This window comes from Chelonoidis abingdonii, chromosome 2 (genome assembly GCF_003597395.2).
Source record: "Chelonoidis abingdonii isolate Lonesome George chromosome 2, CheloAbing_2.0, whole genome shotgun sequence".
NCBI classification, from domain to species: Eukaryota; Metazoa; Chordata; order Testudines; family Testudinidae; genus Chelonoidis; species Chelonoidis abingdonii.
The window spans coordinates 104,546,833-104,572,254 of record NC_133770.1 but is presented as its reverse complement, the minus strand read 5'-3'; the positions used below and the strand labels follow the sequence as shown (position 1 = coordinate 104,572,254).

Sequence of the window (25,422 nt, the reverse complement as noted above, 5' to 3'; positions counted from 1 at the left end):
TTTAAGGTGTAAACTGTCAAAGGTGACAGCTCACGTGACTGTTGAACCTCCTTAGCTCCCTGGGTGAGAGTCCTTGTCATGCTTCCACCTCCCTTATTGCAGATGTCTCATCAGAGCATTATCATCAACTGTTAAACTTTAAACTGTGAGCGGTTGTTCCCTGGCTTCAGTGAAGAGTGGTCCACTTGGAGTAGGAGACTTTTAGGGGTAGGGAGAATGTGACTGGGAGGGATGAGGCTACTAATAACTACAAGTAAGAAACATTCTCAAGTGAAATTGTCAAGCTATGATGGGAAAAATTGCAACAAGGAGTCCGGTGGAGACTAACAGATTTTTTGGGGCATAAGCTTTTGTGGGTAAAAAAACCTTCACTTCTTCAGATGTTTTTTTACCCACAAAAGCTTATGCCCAAATAAATGTTAGTCTTTAAGGTGCCACCGGACTCTTTGTTGTTTTTTTGGATACAGACTAACACGGCTACCTCCTGATACTTGAGAAAAATTGGTTACTGTACAGGCAGAATTGGAGGCAAGAGCTTTTAATTGTAAATATGAATTTTCTAAATTTTCCAGATTTTTAGTACCTACAATATTATAGTATTTTTTTAAATCATCAGTTTTGTGGGTAGATTTTAATTTGATGGTGAGAGGAGATTTTTTTAAAAACTTGATTGTAAACCAAGGTCTTTTATAGAAAATTGTTCTTGTTATCTTACATAGTATAGACTAGTGAAAAATTATTACATATTTATTCCCATCTTTTTTTTGTGTGTCTGTGTCAACTAGGATTGAATTTGCTGTGATGTGACTATTAATGATGAAGTGTATAAGTATATTAATCTTCTGTGTTTTATATATCAGAGCTAGGGATTTTCGGAGGCAGTCTGGTTTGGTGTCTGAAATACAGAGGTTGGCTGACCTTGGAGAAGCTTTTTTCCCTATGGAATTAGGATGTGCTACAACATGCAGATAAAGATGAAAGAGAGCTGCAATTTTGTTTTTCTTTAAAATAAGAAAATCAAATTTTTAAATAATACAAATAAGGTTTGCTATACCAACAGAACTGTAGCTGTTTAGGCCCAGATGCCTGTCTCCTTCCTAGGCTCTAGAGTGATACACAAACCAGGAGAAGATAGGCATTTGGTTGTCGTGCAGAGCCCAGCGCCGTAGGTGTGATCAGAGGCTTCTGACTAGATCAGGCTCTATTCAGAATTTGTGGGGGAGGAGTGCAGGAAGTGAGGTCATGGTGCCTATCTTACAACTTTTAGCCCAGAGGTTAAAGCACTGACGTGGCACGTGGGAGACCCAGGTTCAATTCCCGACCCTCTGCCAGTGCTGGCAGATAAATTGAACAGGGGTCTCCCACCTTTCAGTAAAGTGCTCTAACCACTGAACTATGAGAGATCCTGATGTATGGCTCCCTCATTCTCGTTGAAGCTATTCCAGTGTGGATAAATAGAGTGATTGGAGCAGTAGGACTGGACCGTGTGTGTGTGTGGTGGGGGCAGTCCCCTAACCTCTGTACTGCAATCATGCTTGCGTGCTCACTCTCTCTCTCTCTCTGTCCCAATGACTATATATGTAGCCACAGAGGAATAGTCTGAGGGTATGGCTACACTCACACTTTACAGCGCTGCAACTTTTGCACTCGGGTGTGAAAAAACACCCCCCTGAGCGCTGCAAGATACAGCGCTGTAAAGCATCAGTGTAATCAGGGTGGCAGCGCTGGGAGTGCGGCTCCCAGTGCTGCACGCTACACCCGTAAAGGATGTGGTTTACGTGCAGCGCTGGGAGAACTCTCTCCCAGCGCTGCTGCTCCGACCACACTCTCACTTCAAAGCGCTGCCGTGGCAGCGCTTTGAAATTCCAAGTGTAGCCATACCCTGAGAGAGTGTGTGTGTGTGTGTGTGCCCCCTTTTTAAATTCAGTGTGCAAAGTAAAAATAGTTATGCTGAAAACTCAGCAACTTTTTGTGGAAGATATTTTTAAACAGGGGTTGACTTATGCAAATACTAGTTATCCATCGCTGATGAACTGTTCTTGGTGATAATTAGATTTTAAGTAGTATACAGGAACAAAATAGTCTATTTTAGAAATTGTAAACGACAGTCTTCGTAAAGTGTAAATATCATTGCAAAATATAAAATGTAAAAGAAAGGGAAGATACTTTAAGGTTATTTTTATTGGAAGACTGACTTTTAAAAGTTTTTCTTTTCTTAGCTAAAAAATAAATTTTGGTACTCTTACTGAGCCTATTTTTTAACACAGACGTTTTGGGAAGCATGGTATCAACTTTTCTTTATGCTTATCAAAAACTTAAGTTTATAGTTTTTCAAGTGAAAATCCAAAGGATCAAATTCTGCCCTCCATATTTCAGTGAAAACCATGTATAGATAGGAATACAAATATTTTAATGACTGAACTTGGTTCAAAACAAGGATTTTTGTTTTATGGGCAAAATGCAGGGAAGACAAGATAACATCTCCTGAAAAGACAAATGTTCTGTAGATGTTTCAGGCTACAGTATTTCTCATTTACAACTTCTCTTTGGAAAACTCAGGCCTCACTGGGGAGCGGTTGGAGGAGGAGATCAATCTAAGTTATGCAACTTTGACTATGTGAATAATGTAGCTGAAGTTGACGTACTTAGATCAACTTACCGTGGTGTCAGCTCACTGCGGTGAAGACTGCTGCCGCTCCCCCGTCAACTCCTCCTGTGCCTCTCGTGGCGGTGGAGTACAGGAGTCGACGGGAGAACGCACAGGGATTGATTTATCGCATCTAGACTAGACACAATAAATCGACCCCCACTGGATTGATTGCTGCCTGATGATCCAGTGGTTAGTGTAGACATACAATGAGAGTTAAAGAATTAAAAATATTGGTTAGGATAATAAAGCTATTACTACACCAGTGCTGTTTAAGGAATTTTGTGACATCCTATGGACAACCTTTTCTGTACAGTGTATTAGAAGTGTGGATTAGGAGCAGTTTATTGTGCATGAGTATGTTTTGTTCATGCATGATATTTACATAACTGAAAATGTAGTAATGTTCATATAAGTGTATAATATTTATGTCTTAAAACATTGCAACAATGCCCCATTTTGTACTCTCGGGCAAGGGTTTAATTTCTCTTTATTAGTTATTCTGATGGGGAGATTCCCAGCCCTCCCTTTTGCCACTTTAGGAGTGTTTTTATAGATCATCTTTAATTGGATTGGTATCCAAGAGACACTCAGGGCTTGGCTACATTAGAAATTTCAAAGCGCTGCCCCGGCAGCGCTTTGAAGTGTGAGTGTAGTCAAAGCCGCAGCGCTGGGAGAGAGCTCTCCCAGCGCTGCTTGTAAACCACATCCCTTACGGGTGTAGGGTGCAGCAGCTCCCAGCGCTGCCGCCCTGATTACACTGACACTTTACAGCGCTGCATCTTGCAGCGCTCGGGGGTGTTTTTTCACATCCCTGAGCACGAAAGTTGCAGCGCTGTAAAGTGCCAATGTAGCCAAGCCCTCAGTCTTCTTTAAATCAAGCAACCTCTCCAACCGGTTTAGCCGTGATAGTTTCCCATATGCTTGTGCATCTTTGAGGAATGCTTCCACGGTTGCTGAGAAAAATGGGAAGATTTTTAAACAAGACTGTCTTTTTTTTGCTTTCAGTAGCAAAATGGCATGAAATTGAGCTGATTTTCTGCATTCACTTGCCTCGCATTGTGACTGGAACATGTATCACGTGTCAGCATGCTACTCATAACAGATGTATTAATTGGCTATGAAAATTAGTTCTAATTTACATCCTTGGCTGCTGTAAGTAAATAGAGCCCTGCTTAAAATTAATAGTAATTGGTCTTTAGCTCATTTTAGAGTGTAGGGAGGTTGTCTTAACTACATTATGAAACATTGAGCAAAACTTGTGACAAATTAGGGCAAGGTTTGAAACAAAAGTACACAAGTCACATGTTCAGCACTTGCCATTTTAAAATTAGTAGAGGGTAACAGTGTTAAAAAGATGCATTCAATTTAAAAATCACTTGTATTTGAATGTTTTTATTGATTGTACTTAAAAATAAAATTACTATAAGTGAGAATATTTTTTTTGTTTTTTTCTTGTGTATTTGATAGCAATCTACAAATCACTTTCATTGTCTCCCTATATAGTCAGTTGAGGCATATTTTACATATGTAATTTTACTGTCTGAGTAAAGCTGCTTGTATGTTTCCAAGATTGGGTCCTTAATTAGTTTCCCGTCTGTGTAGGTCTTTCACACAGGAATAGAAGTGAGAAAGATAGGAAAACAAAAATGATTGTAAAACCACAGGAATTGGCCAGTGGTTGCAAGGGTTGCATCAGTATAACTAAAATCTTTTTAATGCCACATCTTAAGTAAACTTCTACAACTTTGTGTGTGTATGCTCCTGTAAGCCTGGTTTAAACCAAAGTAAGTGTACACACGCAAAGTTGTAGAAGTTTAAGTAAGTCTGTTTAATCTCTTGCCTTTAATTAAACCACTGCAATTTCTGTAGTCAGGCCCTGAAGTGATTTCTAATTTTATATTTAAAATTGAGTAGTTGTGACAACTTGTCCCTTTAATGCACTAGCCTTTCAATTTTGTAGTCATGGATGTAAATCCAGTTGTTCTTTGCATGTCCCCTGTATACTTCAATTAACAGGATGCACTGACCAGATGCAGCTTACACAGTGGAACTCTAACTAGCAGTGCCCATTGGAGTGTTTACCCTCCCCCCACTTCTCTCACCATTCCTGAACATTATTAGGGTGAGGTATAAAAGGGACAAGGTACTCCAGCTGCCTCAGTTCCTTCCTGTCACAACCGGCTGTCAGTTCAGGAACAAACTTTCAGGCCCTCCTATTTCAGTGCCTTCTGAATAGTTTTAGCATAGGCTTTTAGGATAGTTTGTGTATATAGTATCAGAGGGGTAGCCATGTTAATCTGGATCTGTAAAAGCAGCAAAGAGTCCTGTGGCACCTTATAGACTAACAGACGTATTGGAACATGAGCTTTCGTGGGTGAATACCGACGAAGTGGGTATTCACCCACGAAAGCTCATGCTCCAATACGTCTGTTAGTCTATAAGGTGCCACAGGACTCTTTGCTGATTTGTGTATATAGTTATTTTTAAGTAGTGTTAAGTTTTTTACATTTACATATATATTTAATGAAGTATTAGATTCAATCCTTCAGTTTTGAGATAAGATCTGAGTATTAAGAGGTTGGGATTTAACAGATGTAATGTCCGTTAGTGTTTTTGACATCCAGTGTGCATACTTATGCCTAGGAGCATGATAGTCTCTGTCAGGGTGTTCAAGATATTCTGCTTTTATTCTAAGCAAGGATGCTGTGGCAGAAGAAACTGCAGGCTATACTAGTGCAGGAGGCATTGGCAGCTGCCAGAACTGATACTTCACTAGTATCTAAGAGATTCCACAAACTGGCTTCAGTCCCTAATGCCTCAGGAGACAAGAAGCTGCAAAAATTTCTGCAGCTTCAGTTCCATGCTCTACAAAAGTTATTAGACAGGATCCAACATTACCAGATCCCAAACCTAAAAGCAGAAGACCCCTCACTACTGTCGGTCTCTGTATCCAGAGCCAGTCCATGAGAGAGAAGTTCTTCAGAACCATGTCTGTCAGTGCGGCTAAAGAATCCAGTGAGGAGAAAGGACTCTGTTACAAGCACCAAGAAATGTTCTGTGTACTTTCAGATCTGACCATTTGGATTCTAGAACTCCCAAACTGAAGACTAAGCACAAGGAGACAGATTCTTAGATACAGAAGGAGGGAGCTGAGTACTGGTTCCAAACTGGCTTGTCAACAGTCTGTTACAGGGATTGCACAGATCTACCACGTGGATCTGCACTTTCGTGGATCTGCACTGTCATGTCTCAGGTCTGGCAGCATCGGATAAACACTTATTCAGAGTAACAACGATGACTCCGGTCATGTATGCTTGATACTCCACCACTGACAAAAAGGAAGAGTAAAAGACGTATGAATTTCTCTACTTTTCCTCCACCCAAGACCCTTTCAGGATTTCTGAATAAGTACTTTCACCATTTTCAGTCCTGCAGGTGGGATCACTGATAAGCCTCTACAGTTGGGATCGTAAACAAGTTTGAATCTGTAACTGGACTTTGAATCTGAACTAATCCCATGTCATAAGGAGAAATACACTTCCACAGAAGTGTATAGAAGATCCTATCCTAAATTCTATTGCATGGATCCAAATATGAACTTCTGGCTGGAGTGGCATGTTCATCCATGGGTGAGATGGCCATACTGGCCCTTCCCTGGAAAACATAAGAGAGCTTGAGTATCCTTTTTATATAAAGAATCTTTCCCACCTAGGATTTGAGAGAGACTGCAAGGATTCGATCCAGTTTCTGGATTAGTCTATCGGTCAAAAAACCAGTGCCTACTGTCTTACTGGATGCTCTTTTAAAGAAAGAACAACTGATGATAGCTGAACAAAGTTATGAAACGGATAATGAACTGGAGAATTAGACAGCTTCAGATGTTACTGGGGAGGAGGGGGATTACAACTTCTTTTTCCGCTCAGAGGATGCAGTTTTCTTTCACAAGCTAATTGACAGGATGGCAGTGATACTGGGATTTCCTTTGTCTACTGAGGACACTTCTCACCCCATATATGACCCCCTGGGTGCATTCTCTAGAAACAGAATTATACTTCCGCTCTGATTTTTGCTGAATGAGAGAGTCCATCTGATCTTCACCTGCCTCAGCACAAGCTATGTCAAAAAGAAAAATTTTCTTTCCTTCAAAAAGGCTTTTCTATATTCTGTACACATCCACCCCCAAACTCTTTATTGGTGGAAGCCAATAAACCACAAATATAACCTCAGTTTTGACACGAGGACAGAGAGGTGTTTAACAGTTCCCACCTTAGCTTTTCCTACCCCAGCTGCAGATTACCTGTGTCATTTTTATGGCAACCAGCAATCAATAACTTTGGACGGGTAATTTTTAGGGAGAATACACGATGGATAATGCACTTCAGTTTGTGACCGTTCTGAATCCCTCCTCCTCCTTTTCATGAAATCATGTTGAAATTAGAGTTCCCTCTCTTTTTACAAGCAAGTGTGCGACAAAGGAAGTGTTGAGCAGTTTCAGGGGAAAATGTTTTTATTCAAGGTATTTTCTAATTCTAAAAAAGGACGGAGGTCCCTATTGGACATCAGGAAACTCAATTCATTTATAAATAGTTTTTTGATTCCATATGGTGTCCATAAGATACTATTTCTCTTATTTCTGTATCTCATCCCATCACATTTTATAGTGTAAGGAAATCACGTCTAATATAAAGTCCTCCTTTTTGGTCTTTCTACCACCCCAAAAGTTTTTATGAAATGCCTTCTGGTAGTTGTGGCACATTGAAGGAGACAAGGGATTTTTGTCTTGCTTAATTTAGACAATTTTCTGATTAAAAACTCCATCCAGAAAAGACAGCCGTATCCCAGATATGCTGTCTTTGAGAGACTACGACATATAAATAATGTCAGAATAAACTGAGAAAAGACATAGTAACATCCAGGCAATAGTTCCTGTTTATAGGAGGTGCGTTGGACTCAAAACTTAGGCAGAGCATTCCTTTTAGAGAAAAGATTTGTAAACATATGGTCAGCCATCACTATTCTATATCATTCTCTATAGCAGATGATCATTTTTCTCACGCTGATAGGGGGTTGTGATTTCTTCCATGATGCATAAAATCTTATTCCTGTTGAAGAATGAGATCTTTACAATACTGGTTGGCAAAGAATTGTAAACCCAACTCAAACAGTATATTTCAAAAGGAAATCCCAGCTGTGGTGGACTCACTGTCACAATGTTATGAAAATAGCATTCTTCAATCTTCTGACAATCAATTATAGTCAGTATAGATGCATCCAATCTAGACTGGAGAGCTCATTTAGAGAGTTGGACACTCTGGGATCATTGGACTCCCACGAAAAAAAATAGTTATCAGTGTGTGTGTTTTGGTCTTTCTCCAACAACGTACCCAAGCATACATTTTTGTTTAACGCATCCTACAACATTTCAGATTAATATATTTCCTTCTCCACACCCTGCATAGTAATTGATGTCATAATTAACATAATAGATTTTTGTGTAAACAAGTATTTCAGGTTTCTTGAGACTTTTATATATGAATAGTCTAAATATAAATGAAGGAGAAGTCATTCTAAGATTTATTAGACTTCAGCTTTATAGTTGTTACTTATAAGATTGTCCTAAAGTTCCTCTGAACTTTTCATGTTCTGTCTATACTGGGAAACCAAACAGTTGCTAAAATCAGTTCTTTGTCTCCTGAAAACTTTATTAATGTAACCTGGACACAATTGTTTTCAGTACTGTTTCAGAAAGTTCAGGCACTAAAACCATTTGGCTCTAGATTAAGAGAGACAGTTCTGCATAGGTTACTCAGGCTATGTCCTCACTAGAAACGCTTTAGCACTTCAGTGTAGATGCTAATTAAAGCAACAGGATCTCCTGTCACTGTAGTTAGTCTACCTTCCTGAGAGGCAGTATCTAGGTCACTGAACAAATTCTTCCGTTGATCAGATGTTGCCGATGCTGATTAATTTTTCCCATCTCTGAGCGACGTAGCTGGGTCAGCCTAACTTTTTAGTGTAGACTTGGCCTTTAGTTTACATTTAGGAGGTTATCTTCACAACCACAAAAGCGAGAAATGATTCTGCAAAAGTTGATGACACTTGGCTAAGAGCTTCCTGCTTTTGCCGATCCACTGGATTTTTTTCAGCTCTGCTAGCCAGAGTGGTTATTGTGAATATGATGCACTGTTGCAGATTAAAGTTCAGATAAAATACAGTAGGCTGTAGTCATTCATTTCTTTAGTGTAGGTAAGTCTGGAAGGAATGGCCTTGTTTTAGGAGTTCTAGCATTGTTGGCAGCCAGGAAGTGCAATGTACTTTAAATGTTGACATCTATTTAAAGTATTTGGCATTGTTATGAGACTATTACATAGGTATATTGGCAAAATGTGCAGATTGTTTTTAATACAAAGCACACATGAATCTCATATTTTTTTTCATTGTCTGATTGTTAATATTTGTGTGAAAAAACTTGTAAATAAATGAGATGCGTGTCCTTTCCTGTATTTAGGACCAACTGTATGTAAATAGCTTACTTTACTATGGTTGGAGAATTTTTTTTTGTCTATCTTGTGAATTTGTTCAATTTTAAACTCTTACCTCCATAATACTTGTTTACACAAGTTTTATTGTTTTATTGTTAAAACGTTTTGCAATGGTACTGCTGAATAGTAACTAGTTTAAATATCTTATTTTGGTTCCCCATATCCCTGATGACATTCACAGTAATGTGGCTTCCAGTTTGAGACTCAAATATGAACTATAACTAGAAAGTTTAACTTCCCGCTACTTTAGTTACTTCGTAGTGTTAAGCGTTTCTCAGCATCCGAACTTTTCCATTGGCTTCCTGAGTAAGGGTTTGATCCTGCAAGGTGCTGAGCAGGGTGGCAGTTAAGCATGTGCTTAACTGTAAGGACATGAGTAATCCCGTTGACTTCCAGTGCAGTTGCTCCCATGCTTAAAATTAAGAACATGTTTAACTGCTTTGCTGTATTAGGGCCAGACTGTTCAGCACCTTACAGGATCAAATCCTGGAAGGTTAACTGTTTTCTATAAATGTCTGCTCATTCACTGTAATGCTCAGTCTATCTGCTCAGTCACTGTAAAATGATCTATAAGATACTATCCTATCTATAGTGGCTAGGTCAGTGAATCTTAACATGATATTGTTGGTTACAGGATAATCATGGGTCAGACAGGAAAGAAATCTGAAAAGGGACCAATTTGTTGGCGGAAGCGTGTAAAATCAGAATACATGCGACTGAGGCAGCTCAAGAGGTTCCGTCGGGCAGATGAAGTTAAGGTATGTCACCTGTACCTCCTTCATGAAAATCTTATATGGTAGACATTGGAATGGATTTTCTTCTGAAATATAAATTAGAATTCTTGCACTTAACAAAATATATTTTATGTATATATTTGTTGGAAAATATGATTTTTCTGAAGAAGAGATAAATACTCATTTTTTTAAAAATAAAAGGTGTTGCACATCTCAGTTAACATTAATACAATTTTTGGCACTCGATAGTTTGTCTGATTGGAATTATGAATTTGGAGGCAGGCATTTACACAATACGTTCGGTTATACATATAATTCAGTCAGGATATACAGCCAAAGTCAGTATTCATTCATGCTTGAAAAATCCTTGCAGTTTTTAGGGGAGTTGACTTTGTGGAGAGTGGCCATATCCTCCCTGTCCTGCAGCATCATCATGAAACCCTAGATCTCCAAACATTTAGAAATGACGTGCATGTAGGAGGAGGAAGGAGGGATAATACAGTTAGTCTCAGTACCTCTCCACAGACAATATCGAGTCAGTTCAGTGCTCTTCCTCCATGCCCCTTCAATCCCATTTTTGTTTAATTCCTTTAATGTAGGGGGGAAAACAGTAGAGATGGGTTGGCCTTTTTATTTCCACTTTCCCATAAATCAGAAATGACTGACTGTACTTCCTCACCTTTAAAAAAAATAAAGTCATATCATGGCTGAGATCAAGCATGAATAACTTAAAATTGAGTTATTGAGAACGGAAGCATTAGCTCATGAAGCATAGTGTTGGTAATATAAGCTATGTGTAAAAATTGTAATCTTTACAATAAAAGTGACACTAGGATCCTTAAGTCTGTTTTGTCTTTTATATCATATGCATTAATGTCAAGGATTTTTATGACTTTATATATAAATCAGTGCACCTGGAAACTATGAAATATGTTTATCTGTGATTTGTATTGTTTAATCATGGAAATACAGGACCCCTCCTTTTGCCGGTGAACATGGCTAATTTAAAGAAAAATAACTGTTCCATAATTCTATATTTAAATATTTAAGAGGGAAAATACTTTTCAAAACAGCTAGAAATGCTGAAAATTATTTTTCTAGTAAAATTTGTGTTCATTTTATGTACTATCATGGTGCTGCTTAAGTGCAGTTAGTGTTTTCAAAGATGTATGCTTTGTTAATAAAATAGACCTGATAGTACTTGAAGAGGTTATTAAATGAATTTTGACTCCTTTCCTATTTTGCTTGCAACATTGACAATTTTCTTTCATTCTTAGAGTATGTTTAATTCTAATCGTCAGAAGATAGTGGAAAGGACAGAAATCTTAAATCAAGAATGGAAACAACGTAGGATACAGCCTGTACACATCATGACTTCTGTGAGCTCATTGCGTGGGACCAGGGAGGTTGGTTAACGTGTTGTGGTAATTCTAGCTACAAAGTTGTCAGCACATTTTCGTTTTACTGGTGAAAAATTGGCTGGCAGATCATGTGTTAGCCACTGTTCTTTTTTCATATGAAGACCTAGCACCTTTCTAGGAATTATTGATGATTATTCCTATCAGATGCTTACTGGGAAGAAATCAATAAAATGCTACTTAATTTTGTGCATGTTAGGATCTTAACTAAGTCCTTTTTGCAGCAGAAAATGCTTAGGTCACACTTTACCATCCTTTAATCAGGCCTTGTCTCATGGGAACTTGGGGTCTGATCTAGCTGCCACTAAAGTCAATGGAAAAAAATTTGTTGCTTTAAATAGCAGCTGGATCAGGCCCTCACTTCATAAAAGAACGTGCATGAAAATAGTGAACAGATTAGTTTGCATAGGCCTCACTTACACTAGAAAAGTTGCACTGGTTTAACTAAATAGTTTAAAAATGGATGTAGTTTAAACTGGGGAAAGTAACTGAAATACTTTTCCTCATGGATTGTATTTTCTAAATGGACAACCTATCCTAAATTCTCAGTTACTGAGGGACAGTCTTCACTCATTGATGTATGTGCTTTTCACAACCAACTCTCTGTATAACTTTTCATGAGTGATGTACCCGAATACTTGGATGCTAATATCTAAACCAGGGCCGGGCAAAGTTTTTGGCCTGATGGCTTCATCGGGTTTCGTAAATTGTATGGAGGGCTGGTTAGGGGAGAGGGTTGGCATTGCACTGGCTGAGCGAGCTGAGGCTGAGGGGGAGAGGAGACAGCAGGGGAGGGACTGGGGGCGAGCCTCCTGGACCAGGAGCTTGGGGGCCGGGCAGGCCTGTCCTGTGGGCTGGATGTGGCCTGCAGGCCGTAGTTTGCCCCCCTCTGATCTAAACTGTATTCTTAAATTTACTTACCAAATTTGAGATACTGCTGCTTATGCCCTATATGTATCTTATGATTTTAAAAACAAACTTTGTATTTGTGGATAATTTAAGCACTATACCCAGATATACAGACACTCTTTTCTCAACTTGTGAATTACATAATTTTAACATTAGCTTTAATAAAATTTTTAAATCTGTTCTTAAACTGGTGCAAAACCCTAATGTCAGCAAACTTAAACTAGTTTAGCTTCTGTAGGTAGATTGACTTTTTGATGTGAAATGATCCAATGAAAGGGAAAGTGTCTTCCTACTCATCAAATTGAGATGGGCTTGCCATAAACAGAAAGTGAATTTAGTTAACACATCTGCTGTGTTTCGGGGGGGGGCGGGGGGTGACTTTTTATGAAGGGGCAAAAAATAACAGAAAATCTGAAATTTTTAACAGGGAGCTTTTATACAATTAGTACTTTTAGCCATAAATATATGTATCTTCCATTTGTCTTCTTTTTGAAACTATTTCCAGCCCATGTCTTAGTGTTCCTTCTACTCCTCTCTTATGAAAGTAGTCTCGCAAGCAAAAATGGAAAACAGATGACTGGCTCCAGTCCTACAAAACAATGCACACAGGCAAAGTCACACTGAAGTCAGTGGGGCTGCATACTTGCATGAGCTACACCCACATACATACAGGATCAGAGCTTTTGATAGTATTTGACAGTTTTAACAAATGCTGAAACCAAAAATTGTTGTAAGGGTCATACATCAATTTTTCAGTTCTTTGGGAGAAAAGGGTCAAATTTCACCTTCAGAGTTATTGGAATATATCAGATTTTGACTTGCTAGTTTGAATTGCCTTCTTAATCAAAGTGGAAATTTGTGTTAATTTCCTGTCTGAATCAATGAATTGATTATTGCATTCTAATCCAGTTTGTCTCAGAAAGGAATCAGAAGAAATCTACTCTTAATACTTGATTTAAAAATTGCCATAATTTATAATAGGAGGATTAAGACAGGAAAATAGTACTTATAAAAATGTATCTGAATCCTTTTAAAATTTTAAATATTAATTTTAGTCTCAAATACATTGGCTGGAAACCTGGTATCTTGGGTGCAGTTTTCATGAGAGTGACACATTCTGTGTCGGTTGGTGACACTCCTCTGTTTCTGTGGAGCCACAGACCTTGGTTTTCAGTCGCCTCCAGTGACTAGACTATTGAGTGGCATTGACCAGAGCCACTCCCATGAATGTAATTTCCTTATTTAATGATTATTGAACTGAGTTCAAAAGCAGGCAGAGTATCACACAGGATCATAAAGAGGATTTAAAATACTGACTTTGTTCTTAACTTTGCATGAACATAATGTTGCCTTAAGATTTTTAGTTATATTCTTTTTTTTTTTTTTTAAAGGACAAAATCATTTTTATAATTTTGCATACTTTCTAGACTTAAATGATGGCATGAAAAAAATTGCTAGAGAGCTACTAGTCGAACTAAATCTAAATCAAATTTCTAAAGACACCAACTACCCAGAGATTGATACAACAGATAGTCTTCTAAGTTAAGATGTCTTTGGAAATTTGAAGCCTACCTTGCTGGCTTTTGGAAGAAAGCTTTCTGTCTCCCCTTCCTCTGATCTTCCTCAGTACTCTGATGGGAATAGAGGTCTACTATTGTACCCCTGCAGCAGCATAAAAGCTTCTGAAAAGCATATGGTGAAACTGATCAGTGTCTTGTTAATTTCACATTGCTCCTGACTGTCCAAGAAGTACAGGAACAAAGGTACTGCAGGTGTCTGGCTGCATACCCAGATGGAGTAGTTTGCACACTGTAACATTCTCTTAAGGTGTTTAATATGAATAAAGTTGTGAAGTCAAATACTCAAGAGATGAGGAAATGCTAGAACTAAATTTTTCCATACAAGCTTCATTTGGTTCCTTTTTGTGTATGCATTATGATAGTCTTTACTTACATGATCCCATACTATTTTTTTTCCCCCGCTGAACCCCTGCCTCATTCATGTATGGGACAGACTTGCTCTGAGGATGAATTGAGGTTGTGTAGTGAAGGAGAAGGCTGTTGTCTGTAGGATCTGTCTCACTTGTTGCAGAAGTTGCAAGGTGTATCCTGACAGGCAGGAATGTGCAGGAAGAGAGAGGATGGTTTCATGGTTCAAGCCGTTGAATGCTGCTTGAATTCTGTCCCTGCCTGTGCTGCAAAGTTCCTGTGTGTTGCCACATTTTCTGGATACCCAGCTGGAGATCCTGTGGTTTGATTTACAGAAGTTCTAAGCACTTGCAGCTGCAACTGAAGCCAATTGGTGTTTTTTTTTTTTGTTTTTTTTTTTTTTTAAATATTTTATATATAGATACTATAGTGATAAGTGCTGTAGAAAAGCCTATGAGGAAATTAATAATGCTGTTTTCAGAGCAGTGTTTGAATAGTGTGCAGTAAATAAGGCATGTGGCCACACATTAAACAATGAAGATAAATCAAAATACTGAATAGTTATCCATTCAAGGATAATCGTCCATCCTACGTACTGAATAAGGCAGGTGTCCTGTGGAAAAAATATGTGATAGTTTAAGTAAAGATGGTATAATACATATGTACAAGAGCATTGAATTAAGATTCTATGGACAATCTTAATTCTGGCATTTCCTAACTCTTGACTGCTTGACTTTGTAACCTTAATATTATTTTTGAACATAGTTATTTTATGTTTGATTTTGTACAGTGTGGGGCCTTTTATATATTGTACATGTCATACAGTGATACAAAGGAATCTCTTCCCTCCCATCCTTGCTGCACGTCAGCTTGTGGCTCCAAACCATGGAGATGTTAGAGCTTCTCAATGAAACTTTTTTTTTAAAAAGTATTTAACATGGGCACAACAATGTGTTTTTCCCTAAACATGTTCTGAGAAATGGCTGAATTGTTTGAGCTGAAACTAAAAAACAAAACAAAACAAAAGAAATCAATAGCAACGAGTCAGCCCGGCAGATACCTGGCATGAAAAAATTCAGCCTGAATGGTTAGTTTGGTTAAGTTATAAGCAACTCTAAACAGGGTTCCCAAAGGCAAAGTGTTGAGCAGCCTTAAGTATAGGCACTGTTACCACCTCTGCCTATAATTGAGACGGTTACTGTTGCATGTATAAGGGCTAGAAACTTTAAAAATAGAACCTACAGAAACTAGTTGTGTAGGTTTCCCCCAGTTATAAGAGCTAGTGGATTTTTCAGGCCCTGGGTTAGAATATTCATGTATTATTCTAGGGCTAATCAAATTTATTAATTGTCCAAATGTTTCATTTTAAAAACCATTTCTCATTTCACATTTTGAATATTTGTCCTCTCTCACCCTTTTTGTGATTTCTCTTCCTTCCAGTTCTAGGTCTGCAAAAAAGTGAATCGTAAAAGAATGTCATATTGAAAGCACTGTTTGACAGTTCAGAGTTCAGTATTAGAGTAAATTTCACTTTATTGTTGTCCTACACACAATATACACGGTCAAAGGTTTTGGGATAGGATAGGAATACAGTGGAGGTCAAGACTTACAGACAAGTTGAAGTGATAACTTGTTGAAATATCAGAGGGGTAGCCGTGTTAGTCTGGATCTGTGAAAGCAGCAAAGAATCCTTTGGCACCTGGTTAGTCTATAAGGTGCCACAGGATTCTTTGCTGCTTGTTGAAATAGACTTTCTGGTATTAAAGGATCAACGTACTTAATATTTCTAAAAAAAAAAAAAAGTTCTTTCTTCAGCTCAGCGGTGCATTAATGTGAAGCCTAGAGGAATTCTTTGTCTCCCAGACATCTAGTTAATACATTGTAAACATCAGATAAGACAGTTTATCATCAAGTACTAAATCTGTTTTCGATAACCAAATGAAATGATGTTTTTCGGTAAAGTAGCCTGAGTGTAATGGTACATGAGAGCCTGGATATCCTTAATATGTGATAGTAAACAGAGAACTATGGAAACTATTAACAAGTATTCTGCAAACAAAATAATTTGTATCTCTTGCTTATTAAACCTATTCCTAATGCTACCACTTAAAAATTGAGGCATTTTTCTAAAGACAGACTTACCTAATTCTGATATGGTTTAAATTTGATAAATTGAAACATCTTTTTGTATTTTGTTATCAGAATTGCTACTAGGAGAGAAGTGTAATTTCTACCTCTCATTTCAGTGCTCTGTTACCAGTGATTTAGATTTTCCAAAACAAGTCATCCCGCTCAAGACTCTGAATGCTGTTGCTTCAGTGCCCATAATGTATTCTTGGTCTCCCCTTCAGCAAAATTTTATGGTAAGTGTCACATTTTCAGGTTAACTGCGCCTGTATTCCTGCACCCATAGTCCACTCCAGGAATACCACTCAGGTCTGCCCTGTCTCCTATCTCTTGGTAGGAATCTTTCTCCCACTCCCTTCTGATTGGGGTTTTATGACTACAAAGACCTCTGCCATCCACTGTGATATCTCCAGCAAGCCAGTCTGATTAAAGGCCAGCTCCTGCTCTGCTTTCTTTCAGACGACATTTGATAGTGTTTTTCACAGTGACCGTACAGCTTTTGTAAGTAAGCACATTTATTCATAGGACAAAAGCATTACAGAGAAAACAGAGATTTAAATCCACTTTAAACGTACCAGAAACCATCCATCTTCCATATGGGGCGTCTGATATGCCAACATTCCTTCTAACCCTTTAGAAAGGGTTGGGGCTTCCTTTTGGACAGAGAGTGATGTCCATCTGCTGAATCAAAATAAAGGCCATGAGCCAGTTCAAGCTCATCCTTTTTATATCAGAAGCCTTTTCTCTCTTTCCTAGTCGCTGGCAAACCTAGCCTGATCCAGAACATGCAAACTACCTGAATGGTTGGGACTTCTCTGGAGTTGGTTAGTCTCAGTGACTCACCATATTTTAGTTTCTGGAGGAGCGTTAACCCTTCCCCCAGAGTAAAACACAATCATACATAAACCATTCGTACATCTAATACACGTGTCTCCAAAGATGCTGCCTGGAGTTGCAATATCTGTTAAAGTAAGTTTTTAAAAAATAGAAGCTGTGTGCATTTAGGGAGATAAATTACAATGTAAGTGGAAACCAATAAATTAGTATATCCAAAAGAATAGAAATCTATTCCATTTGTTTTAATATTTAGATCTATATAAAATTCCTGAAATATTGCTTTCTGCACTGCTTTACATCTGTTTTCTTTTCTTGCTCTACCCTTTTTCATTTTTTACCAGTTACTTCATAAACTTGAAAAAGTATGAAAAAAGGTTGAATATTAAAAAGGTGGCTGGATGGCAGGTTTTTCTGAGCAGACAAGTTTTAGTACTGATTCATTTTTAGAAAGAGGACATTTTAAAGATATTTGTTCTTTACACTTGGTGAGTGTTAATGCTGAAGCCGAGAGAGAGAGATAGCACTGGCTGTAGACTTAACCTTTCTCACCTAAATCTTCCAGGGTTCCATAATGTGGATATTGCAAAATTAAGGGTATTCCAGTCCTTGGCCTCACTGGAACAGAAATCCTGATTATGTACAATGGCTTTGTATTTAGGACAGATGTCAGTTAAGGTCTAGATTTTGACCTAAGTCAAATTTGAACTACATTTTTAGAAATTAGGACTAGTGCTTTGTGTCCAGAAGGAAGTCCTAAAAAGTTGTTGATTATTCTTGCATAATCTACTGTCAGTCTCCATTAAGTGATGTTAATTCTCTGAGAGCCAGGATTTATTGTATGATCTGACTACTTATATTATGAACAGACATGTAAATTACTTAGGGAACCGCACTTTTGATACTGTACATATAATTGGTCATCCTTTTTCATGTTAGTTTAGTGCACTGAAGGCAACCATTTTTATTTAGAATAAAAAAATATAAAATACACAAATTACTATATGTGCCTCAAACTGACCGATCTTATTATTAGAAGTGATTTTTAACCCAAATAAAATCAGCAGCTAATCTACAAGAAAACTCAACCCACAAGGAAATGTTTTTCTCAACAAAAACGAAACATCAGCCCTCTATCGCTGAAAGCCAAAATTGAAAGTTACACTTATTTAAATTAAATAATTGTAAAGGCATTATCATCAACAAATATTTAATCCGTTTTAGACAACTGATTATCTGTTAACATAATGAGTATCCTGTTGAGGATAAGGGCTTGTCTACATGGGGGGGAAATTGATCAGAACAGTTATAGTGGAATAGCAATTTCACTGTAGCTATGCATCAGTAGCTGCTCTTGTGAGTATTCTGTTCCAGAAAAAGAGTGACTTTATTTCAGAATGATTACGTGATTATATGGAATGCCACTTGTCATTGCAGGTTTGGGGCAGTCACACTGCTGATATGGGGGACTCGTCAAAAATTTTTGTCATGTGCTCCCTGAGAGAATATCTGCTTCTATTGTAATCATAAATCTTTCCATATTACTTTTAGGTAGAGGATGAAACGGTTTTACATAATATTCCTTACATGGGAGATGAAGTGCTTGATCAGGATGGAACCTTTATTGAAGAACTGATCAAGAACTATGATGGAAAAGTACATGGAGACAGAGGTGAGTGCAACACACCATGTATATCAGCCATTTCTTCCTACCTAAACATGATTAATAGCTTCTTCTGTAGCAGTCAGCTTTATTATATACACCTCTACCTCCATATAACCCTGTCTGTGGGAGCCAAAAAATCTTACCGTGTTATAGGTGAAACTTTGTTATATTGGACTTGCTTTGATCCACCGGAGTGCGCAGCCTTGCCCTGCCGGAGCACTGCTTTACCGAGTTATATCCAAACTCGTATTATATTGGGTGGCATTATATCGAGGTAGCGGTGTATTTTTATTTATAAATTAAATATCAAAACTGAAGTATGATTCCTGAGGACTTAGTAATTTGTATTAGCAAATAGTGTTTAGTATTCTCCATCATCCCCCTATGCCATGTTGAATAGTGAGTATAACAATCTTACTTAGCTTTTTTAGCTGGATTAATATTTATGCAGTTGTTTGAAAATATAAACTAAATCCTCGCACCAGTTCTGAGAGGTGAAATAGCGAGGTTAACTTTGTTTCCCAGAGCATACAGTTAATCATTGTAATATCTGGGCTTGAGATTAGATAAGTATGAAACATTTCAAGGAGAATCCAGACATACTCCTGTCCCTTTTGACAAAACTTCTGAATTGTAGGGCAAAATGGCATAGCCAGATTGAGCCAAGAGATAAGGGTTATGCTCTTTGGCATTTCACTTGCCTTTACTGTGTATGAGTGAATTCCTCTGCTATGCTTCCTGGGTGCGTGGTGTGGATGATTGTGGAGAGGATAGCAGTGAACTACCAACCACCTCTCTCCTCATTGCCAGTATGGCACAAAGTGACCAGTACCCCAACCAGCCCAGTCCCATTTATCTTACAGGAAGCGTGATATTACTAGAGCTTTATTTTTCTATTCCTATTTTCTGGTAGAAGGATTTATATTCCCTCTCTTGACTAGCATAGAGGGATTTGGGAAAAATCCCTCAAAATTAACCAATAAGAGATTGTTGATTCTTATTCATCCTCCTGCTCAGCCCCTCCTGTCTTGTCCTGAATTTATGGATTGTAATGTGCTATGAGCACAGGATCTGATAACTCAGGGGTGGGCAAACTACGGCCTGGATCTAGCCCATTGGAGTGCCACCCCCGTGACATCGCAGGCCCATGCTGCTCCTGGAAGCTGCCGGCACCACCTCCCTTTAGCCCCTGGTGGGAAGGGGCAGAGGGCTCTGTGTGCTGCCCTTGCCTGCAGGCACCGCCCCCTCAGCTCTCATTAGCCCCACAGGGGCTACAGGAATGTGGTGCCGGCTGCTTCCGGGAGCAGCGTGGGGCCAGGGCAGGCAGGGCCTGTCTTAGCCCCTCTGCGTGCTGCTGCCACCCTGGAGCTGCTCCAGGTAAGTGGTGCCGGATCGGAGCCAACCTCCTGCCCTGAGCCCCCTCCTGCACCCCAACCCCCTGCCCTGAGCTCCTTGTACACCCTGCACCCCTTCTGCGCCCTTGCCCTGAGCCCCTTCCTACACCCTGCACTCCCTCCCATACCCCACCCCTACATTCATGGCCCTGCATGTAATTTCCCTACCCAGATGTGCTCCTCAGGCCAAAAAGTTTGCTCATCCCTGTGATAACTAAACATATAGCCATAGTTGTTCATTTTTAAAAAACTGAAATATGGGGTAGAAATAAATACTTGGTATACACTTTCTTTGTTTTTTGATTTTGCTTTACTTCCAATATTGCTGAATTTCAGAATGCGGATTTATCAATGATGAGATATTTGTGGAGCTAGTAAATGCACTTGGTCAGTATAGTGATGATGAAGATGATGATGATGGAGATGATAATCATGATGAGCAAGATGAAAAACAGAAAGACCGAGAAGGCAACAGAATGGGTATGTCAATCCAGTAGATTTTAAAAACCTCTATTATTGTAGCAGTTTTTTCCTGTATTTATTTCCTCTATAAATGGAAGATGTTCAGATTTATATTTTTGTATTTATGCTCAGTGAAGTTAACAAAGTTATTTCTTCTAGTGATTGCACATATCCATTCCACTTAAGGTGTGTGCATGTCTAGTGCACTGTTAAAAACTTGTCCCTCAGTCGTACACACTAAGGCAGCATATGTGCATTCTGCTGTCTCGTGCCACCTTGCTGTGGTATAAAAGGCAGAGCTGCCCCTGATTCCACTCAGTTCCTTCACTGCTCATGATGGTTGTTGGAATGTGTTAGCTTGCTATCACAGGCTTTTCTTAAATTGTCTATTTTGTATATAGTTGGTTCTGTTTTTAGCCATAGTTCTAGTTAGGGTCTTCTAGTTGGGGCCTTACCAATTTCACGGCTCTGAAAAACATGTCACGGACCATGAAACCAGCTCTCCCCTGTGAAATCTGATCTCCCGTGCTGCTGGGAGCCTAGGGCTCTTAGCTGCTAGTCCAGCCACACTGGGGAGGGACAGGATTTGTCCTGCATGGCTGCTCTTGGTGGTGAGGGATAGGTCAGTGGTTTGAGCACTGCCCTGCTAAACCTAGAGTTGTGAGTTCAATCCTTGAATTAGGGATCTGGGGCAAAATCAGTGCTTGGTCCTGCTAGTGAAGGTAGGGGGCTGGACTTGACCACCTTTCGGGGTCCCTTCCAGTTCTATGAGATAGATGTATCTCCATATATTTTACACATCTTGCAATGCATCGTGTGCCTCACCCTTCTGAGTGCTTACTATCTCTGGCACCCACCAGAGGCTTCATCTTGGCCAGCCACTAGAGCCTGGAAGAAACTGGGCTCTGGGACTTTACCAGTGGCAGTTTTGGCACCTTGAGGATTTCTGCCTGCCTCCAGCTCATCTCATTACCTTCCCCATTCTACTTCATCTAGAAGACATCAAGATCCACTCTAAGTGTAGCAGGAAGGCAGTCCTGGTATTGGGCTTGGTACTGAGCAGGTGAATCTCCCCTTGGAGATACCAGTGGAGGCTCCACCACATCCAGCCTTGGCTTCATCCTCTTCATCACCTGTGGAGCAGGTGTCTCCTTGCCTCCCCCAGTGATTATAGAGCCCATCAGGATGTTTTAAGGAGAGTGACTTTATGCTTTAGATATCCAGGTGGAAGTTGTTAGAGATCTCAGGCTGACTGAAATTTTAGCTGCCATAGGACCTCCTCAGATGCTGCTTCCATTTAATTAAGCTATTCTGGAGACTACCAAAGTGCTCTGATAGACTCCATCTTCCTTTCCCACACAGCAGAAAGGTGAGGTGCAGGTATTATGTCCTCTCACAGGTGTTGAGCATTGATTCACCCTCTCCCCTCTGGTATCAGTGGTGGTTTCAGCTGCCATTTGGAGAGTGCCAGAGTCAGCATCTACCCCAAAACAAATGATGCAAAAAAACTTGATCTCTTTGGCAGAAAATTGTATTGAACAGCTGGCTTGCAGCTCGGGTTTGCTAGTCAGTAGGTGTTGCTATGATTTGTACCTCTGAGACAATATCTGAAAGTTTAAGGACAGGTTGCCAGAGGGCAAGAGTTCCTTGCTATGGTGGATGAGAGTAAGTTGGTGCCCAGAACCTCACTTCAGGAGGGTTTGGATGCTGCTGATTCTACGACCAGAGCCATGGCGGTGGTTCCAATCATTAGTCTTCCTCAAGAGGTCGGTCCAACCAACCATTCTGTGTCTTCCCTTTGAGGCTCCGTCATTTTAGGAGGGGAGATCTCTCTCTCTCTCTCCCCCCAAGCCTCTCTGCACTACTACCCAGTTTGCAGGCACCCTGGTGTCTTTGGTGTTTTTATCAAGGACTGTTTCTCCTACTCCTTTACCACCAGGCTGTCCCACTATCCAAGTGCTTGGTCTTACATCACTACAAATCAGCGTGGTCTTACATCACTACAAATCAGCATGTCTTAAGCATGGTGGAATTGGGCTACAAGCTTCAGTTTTATTTCTGTCTTCCCATCACACCACCTTCCCAATCCTTTTTTAGGGATCACTCTTACAAAGAACTTCTTATTTAGAAGATGCAATCTCTCCTCTAGCTGGAAGCCATAGAGGAAGTTACTCAGCAATTCAAAGGAAGGGGGTTTTATTCCCACTGTTTCCTGATCCCAGAAGGAGATCTCAGACCATATTAGTCTTGTGACAGCTGAACAGATATCTGAAGAAAGTAGTTTCGCATTGTCATGCTGGCTTCCATTATCCCCTCCCTGGAGACTTGCATGCTGGCTTCAACTTAAAAGATGCATATTTCCAAGTGGTGATACATCAAAGCCAAAGGACGTTCCTCAGATTCCTGGTCAACCAGTCTTGCTACCTGTTGGCAGACAGGCCAAATGATAGTACTGCAGCTCCACATGATTTTAGAAAGTGCATGGCAGTCGTGGCAATGTTCCTGAGGAAATCAAGAGTTCACGTGTTTTCCTACCTGGATGACTGGCTGGTGAGGGGCTGGTCCAAAGTTGTGGTGTTGACCACTGTCTCTCCTACAATCCACCTTCAGCACTCTAGGGTTGCTTAGCAACACAGAGAAGTCAATCCTGTCACCTGTACAAAAGATGAAGTTTATAGGAGCTGTCTTGGACTCTCTGGAAGCCAAAGTCTTTCTTCCACAGATAAGATTGCAGACTCTGCTGTCCATTGCTTTAAATCTGAGGGCCGATCCTATGACAATGGTACAAATTGCCTCAGGCTTCTGGGACATATGGCTTCATGCACTTACATTGTTCATCTCGAAAGCTGCAAAAGTGGTTATTATTGGTGCACGCTTCAGTTGTCATCCTCTAGACATAGTAGTTTGAGTACCCACACGTCTTGACCTCTAAGCTAGTGGAAAAACCGTTCATGTGCGTATGGAGTGCTATTTGTTCCTCCACAGCTGGCTTTGACCCTAGTTATATACGCTTTTGCCCTTGGTTGGGGTTTTACCTCGGGTCCCTCAAGATACAATATCAGAGAATTAAGAGCCATTCAGCTAACTTGTAAAGCCTTCCTTCTCCACATCAAGGAAAGAAATCTGCTCATACTTACAGATAACATAGTGGCCATGTTCTTTGTGAACAGACAAGGACAAGCCCAGTTTCTGCTATGCCAAGAGGCAGTGAGGATTTGGGATTTCTGTATCACCATCTCAGTCCACTTCAAAGCCTTTCACTTTCCTGGTGTCCAGGATAAACTGGCAGACTAGTTAAGCAGATCTTTCACCAGTCACCACAAGTGATCTCTCTGCTCAGACATTGCCAGGTTCATTTTCCAACAATGTGGGACTCCCCAAATAGACCTGCTTGAAACAAACGTCAACAAGAAGTGCCATCACACAAGTCACAGCCCAGAGTTCTTCAAAAGATGCTTTCCTGTTGCCCTGGATGGTCATGCTCCTATATGCATTTCCTCCAGTTCCACTCCTGCCCAGAGTGTTGTCGAAAATCACTCAGACTGTGCTTGAGTCATACTTGTAACTCCAGTATGGACTTGGAAACACTGGTTTCCTACTTTGCTGATCCTCTCAGACAGGTCTGTTGACACTACCCTCAGGACCATGGTCATCTCCTCCACCCCAACCTGCAGGCCCTCATCTCACAGTCTGGATGCTCCATGGCTAATGCCTCAAGAGGAGGCTTGCTCAAAGGGAGTTCAAGATGTACTTTTAAAAAGTAGAAAACTATATACTTCATTGGGAAATTGGAAGATATTTTCCATCTCGTCCCAAAAAATGGGGGTTTCTCCAGTCTGAGCTCCGATACATCGTGTTCTGGACAATCGGTTACACCTGAAACAACATGGTCTGGCAACTAATTCCATCAAAGTCAAACTAGCAGCTATCTTGGTTCACTTCCCAAAGCCCCATGCTCAAGGTCGAGGAGACACTCCATATACAGGTGTTAGATCATTGGTGGTGTTCTTGGAGAAGACTAAGCAGTTTAGATTGTCCTCATAATTATTTGCAGCAATTGCAGACAGAATGAAGTGACTTCCACTCCGTTCTCAAAGAGTCTCATTCTGGATAGCCCCCTATATATGATTATGTTACAAACTGGACAGTGTAGCTCCACCAAGCAGAGGTATTAATACATTCAACAAAATCGCATACAGCCTTTGCAACCGTTTTAGCTCGAGTGACTATCCTAGAAATTTGTAAAGCCTCAACGTGGTCTTCAGTACATATTTTTGCCTCACACTAGGCCGTCTTTCAGCAATCTAGAGATGATGTGAGATTTGTGCATGTGGTCCTTTAGGCATTTTTCAGGTAGACTCCGATCCTACTGTGGCTTGATCTGCTAGAGTGTCACCTGAAGTGGAATGGGCATGTGCAGTCACTTGAAGAAATGGTTACTGATCTGTTCCGTAACTGTTGTTTGAGACATGATGTACATATCATTCCATGACCCTTTGTCCTTCCCCTCTGTATTGGATTCTGTCGAGTAAGAATGAAATGAGGGAGGTCAGCAGTGGTTCTGCCCTTTAAACCATCGTGCAGCAGCGGGCACATGCACCATGTCAGTGGGCATCGCTGATGGAAAAATATCCAACAGTGTACTGGGCGCATACACGCCTGAAGTGGAATGGACATGTGCAGCACATCTTGAAGAACAAGAGTTACAGAACAGGTTAGAAATAGTTTCTTTCCTCACAATTTCCCTATACCTGTCAA

General features: G+C 39.9%; 2 protein-coding genes across 5 annotated transcripts in view; one reads left to right on the top strand and one right to left on the bottom strand.

Annotated features, from left to right (window-relative positions):
- Positions 1 to 25,422, bottom strand: part of CNTNAP2 (contactin associated protein 2) — a 2,322,964-nt gene that overhangs the window by 346,681 nt on the left and 1,950,861 nt on the right. The window lies entirely within an intron of this gene.
- The window catches only part of EZH2 (enhancer of zeste 2 polycomb repressive complex 2 subunit), an 86,850-nt gene that overhangs the window by 32,762 nt on the left and 28,666 nt on the right, over positions 1 to 25,422 (top strand). For 3 of the 4 annotated variants that reach the window (XM_032782096.2, XM_032782098.2, XM_075062603.1), the window contains 5 exons: positions 9,827 to 9,950; positions 11,204 to 11,332; positions 16,428 to 16,544; positions 18,694 to 18,814; positions 20,539 to 20,682. In XM_032782096.2, coding sequence (XP_032637987.1) covers positions 9,827 to 9,950; positions 11,204 to 11,332; positions 16,428 to 16,544; positions 18,694 to 18,814; positions 20,539 to 20,682 — 635 coding nt within the window. The remainder of the gene's footprint in view (positions 1 to 9,826; positions 9,951 to 11,203; positions 11,333 to 16,427; positions 16,545 to 18,693; positions 18,815 to 20,538; positions 20,683 to 25,422) is intronic. The other variant, XM_032782097.2, reaches the window with a different exon arrangement.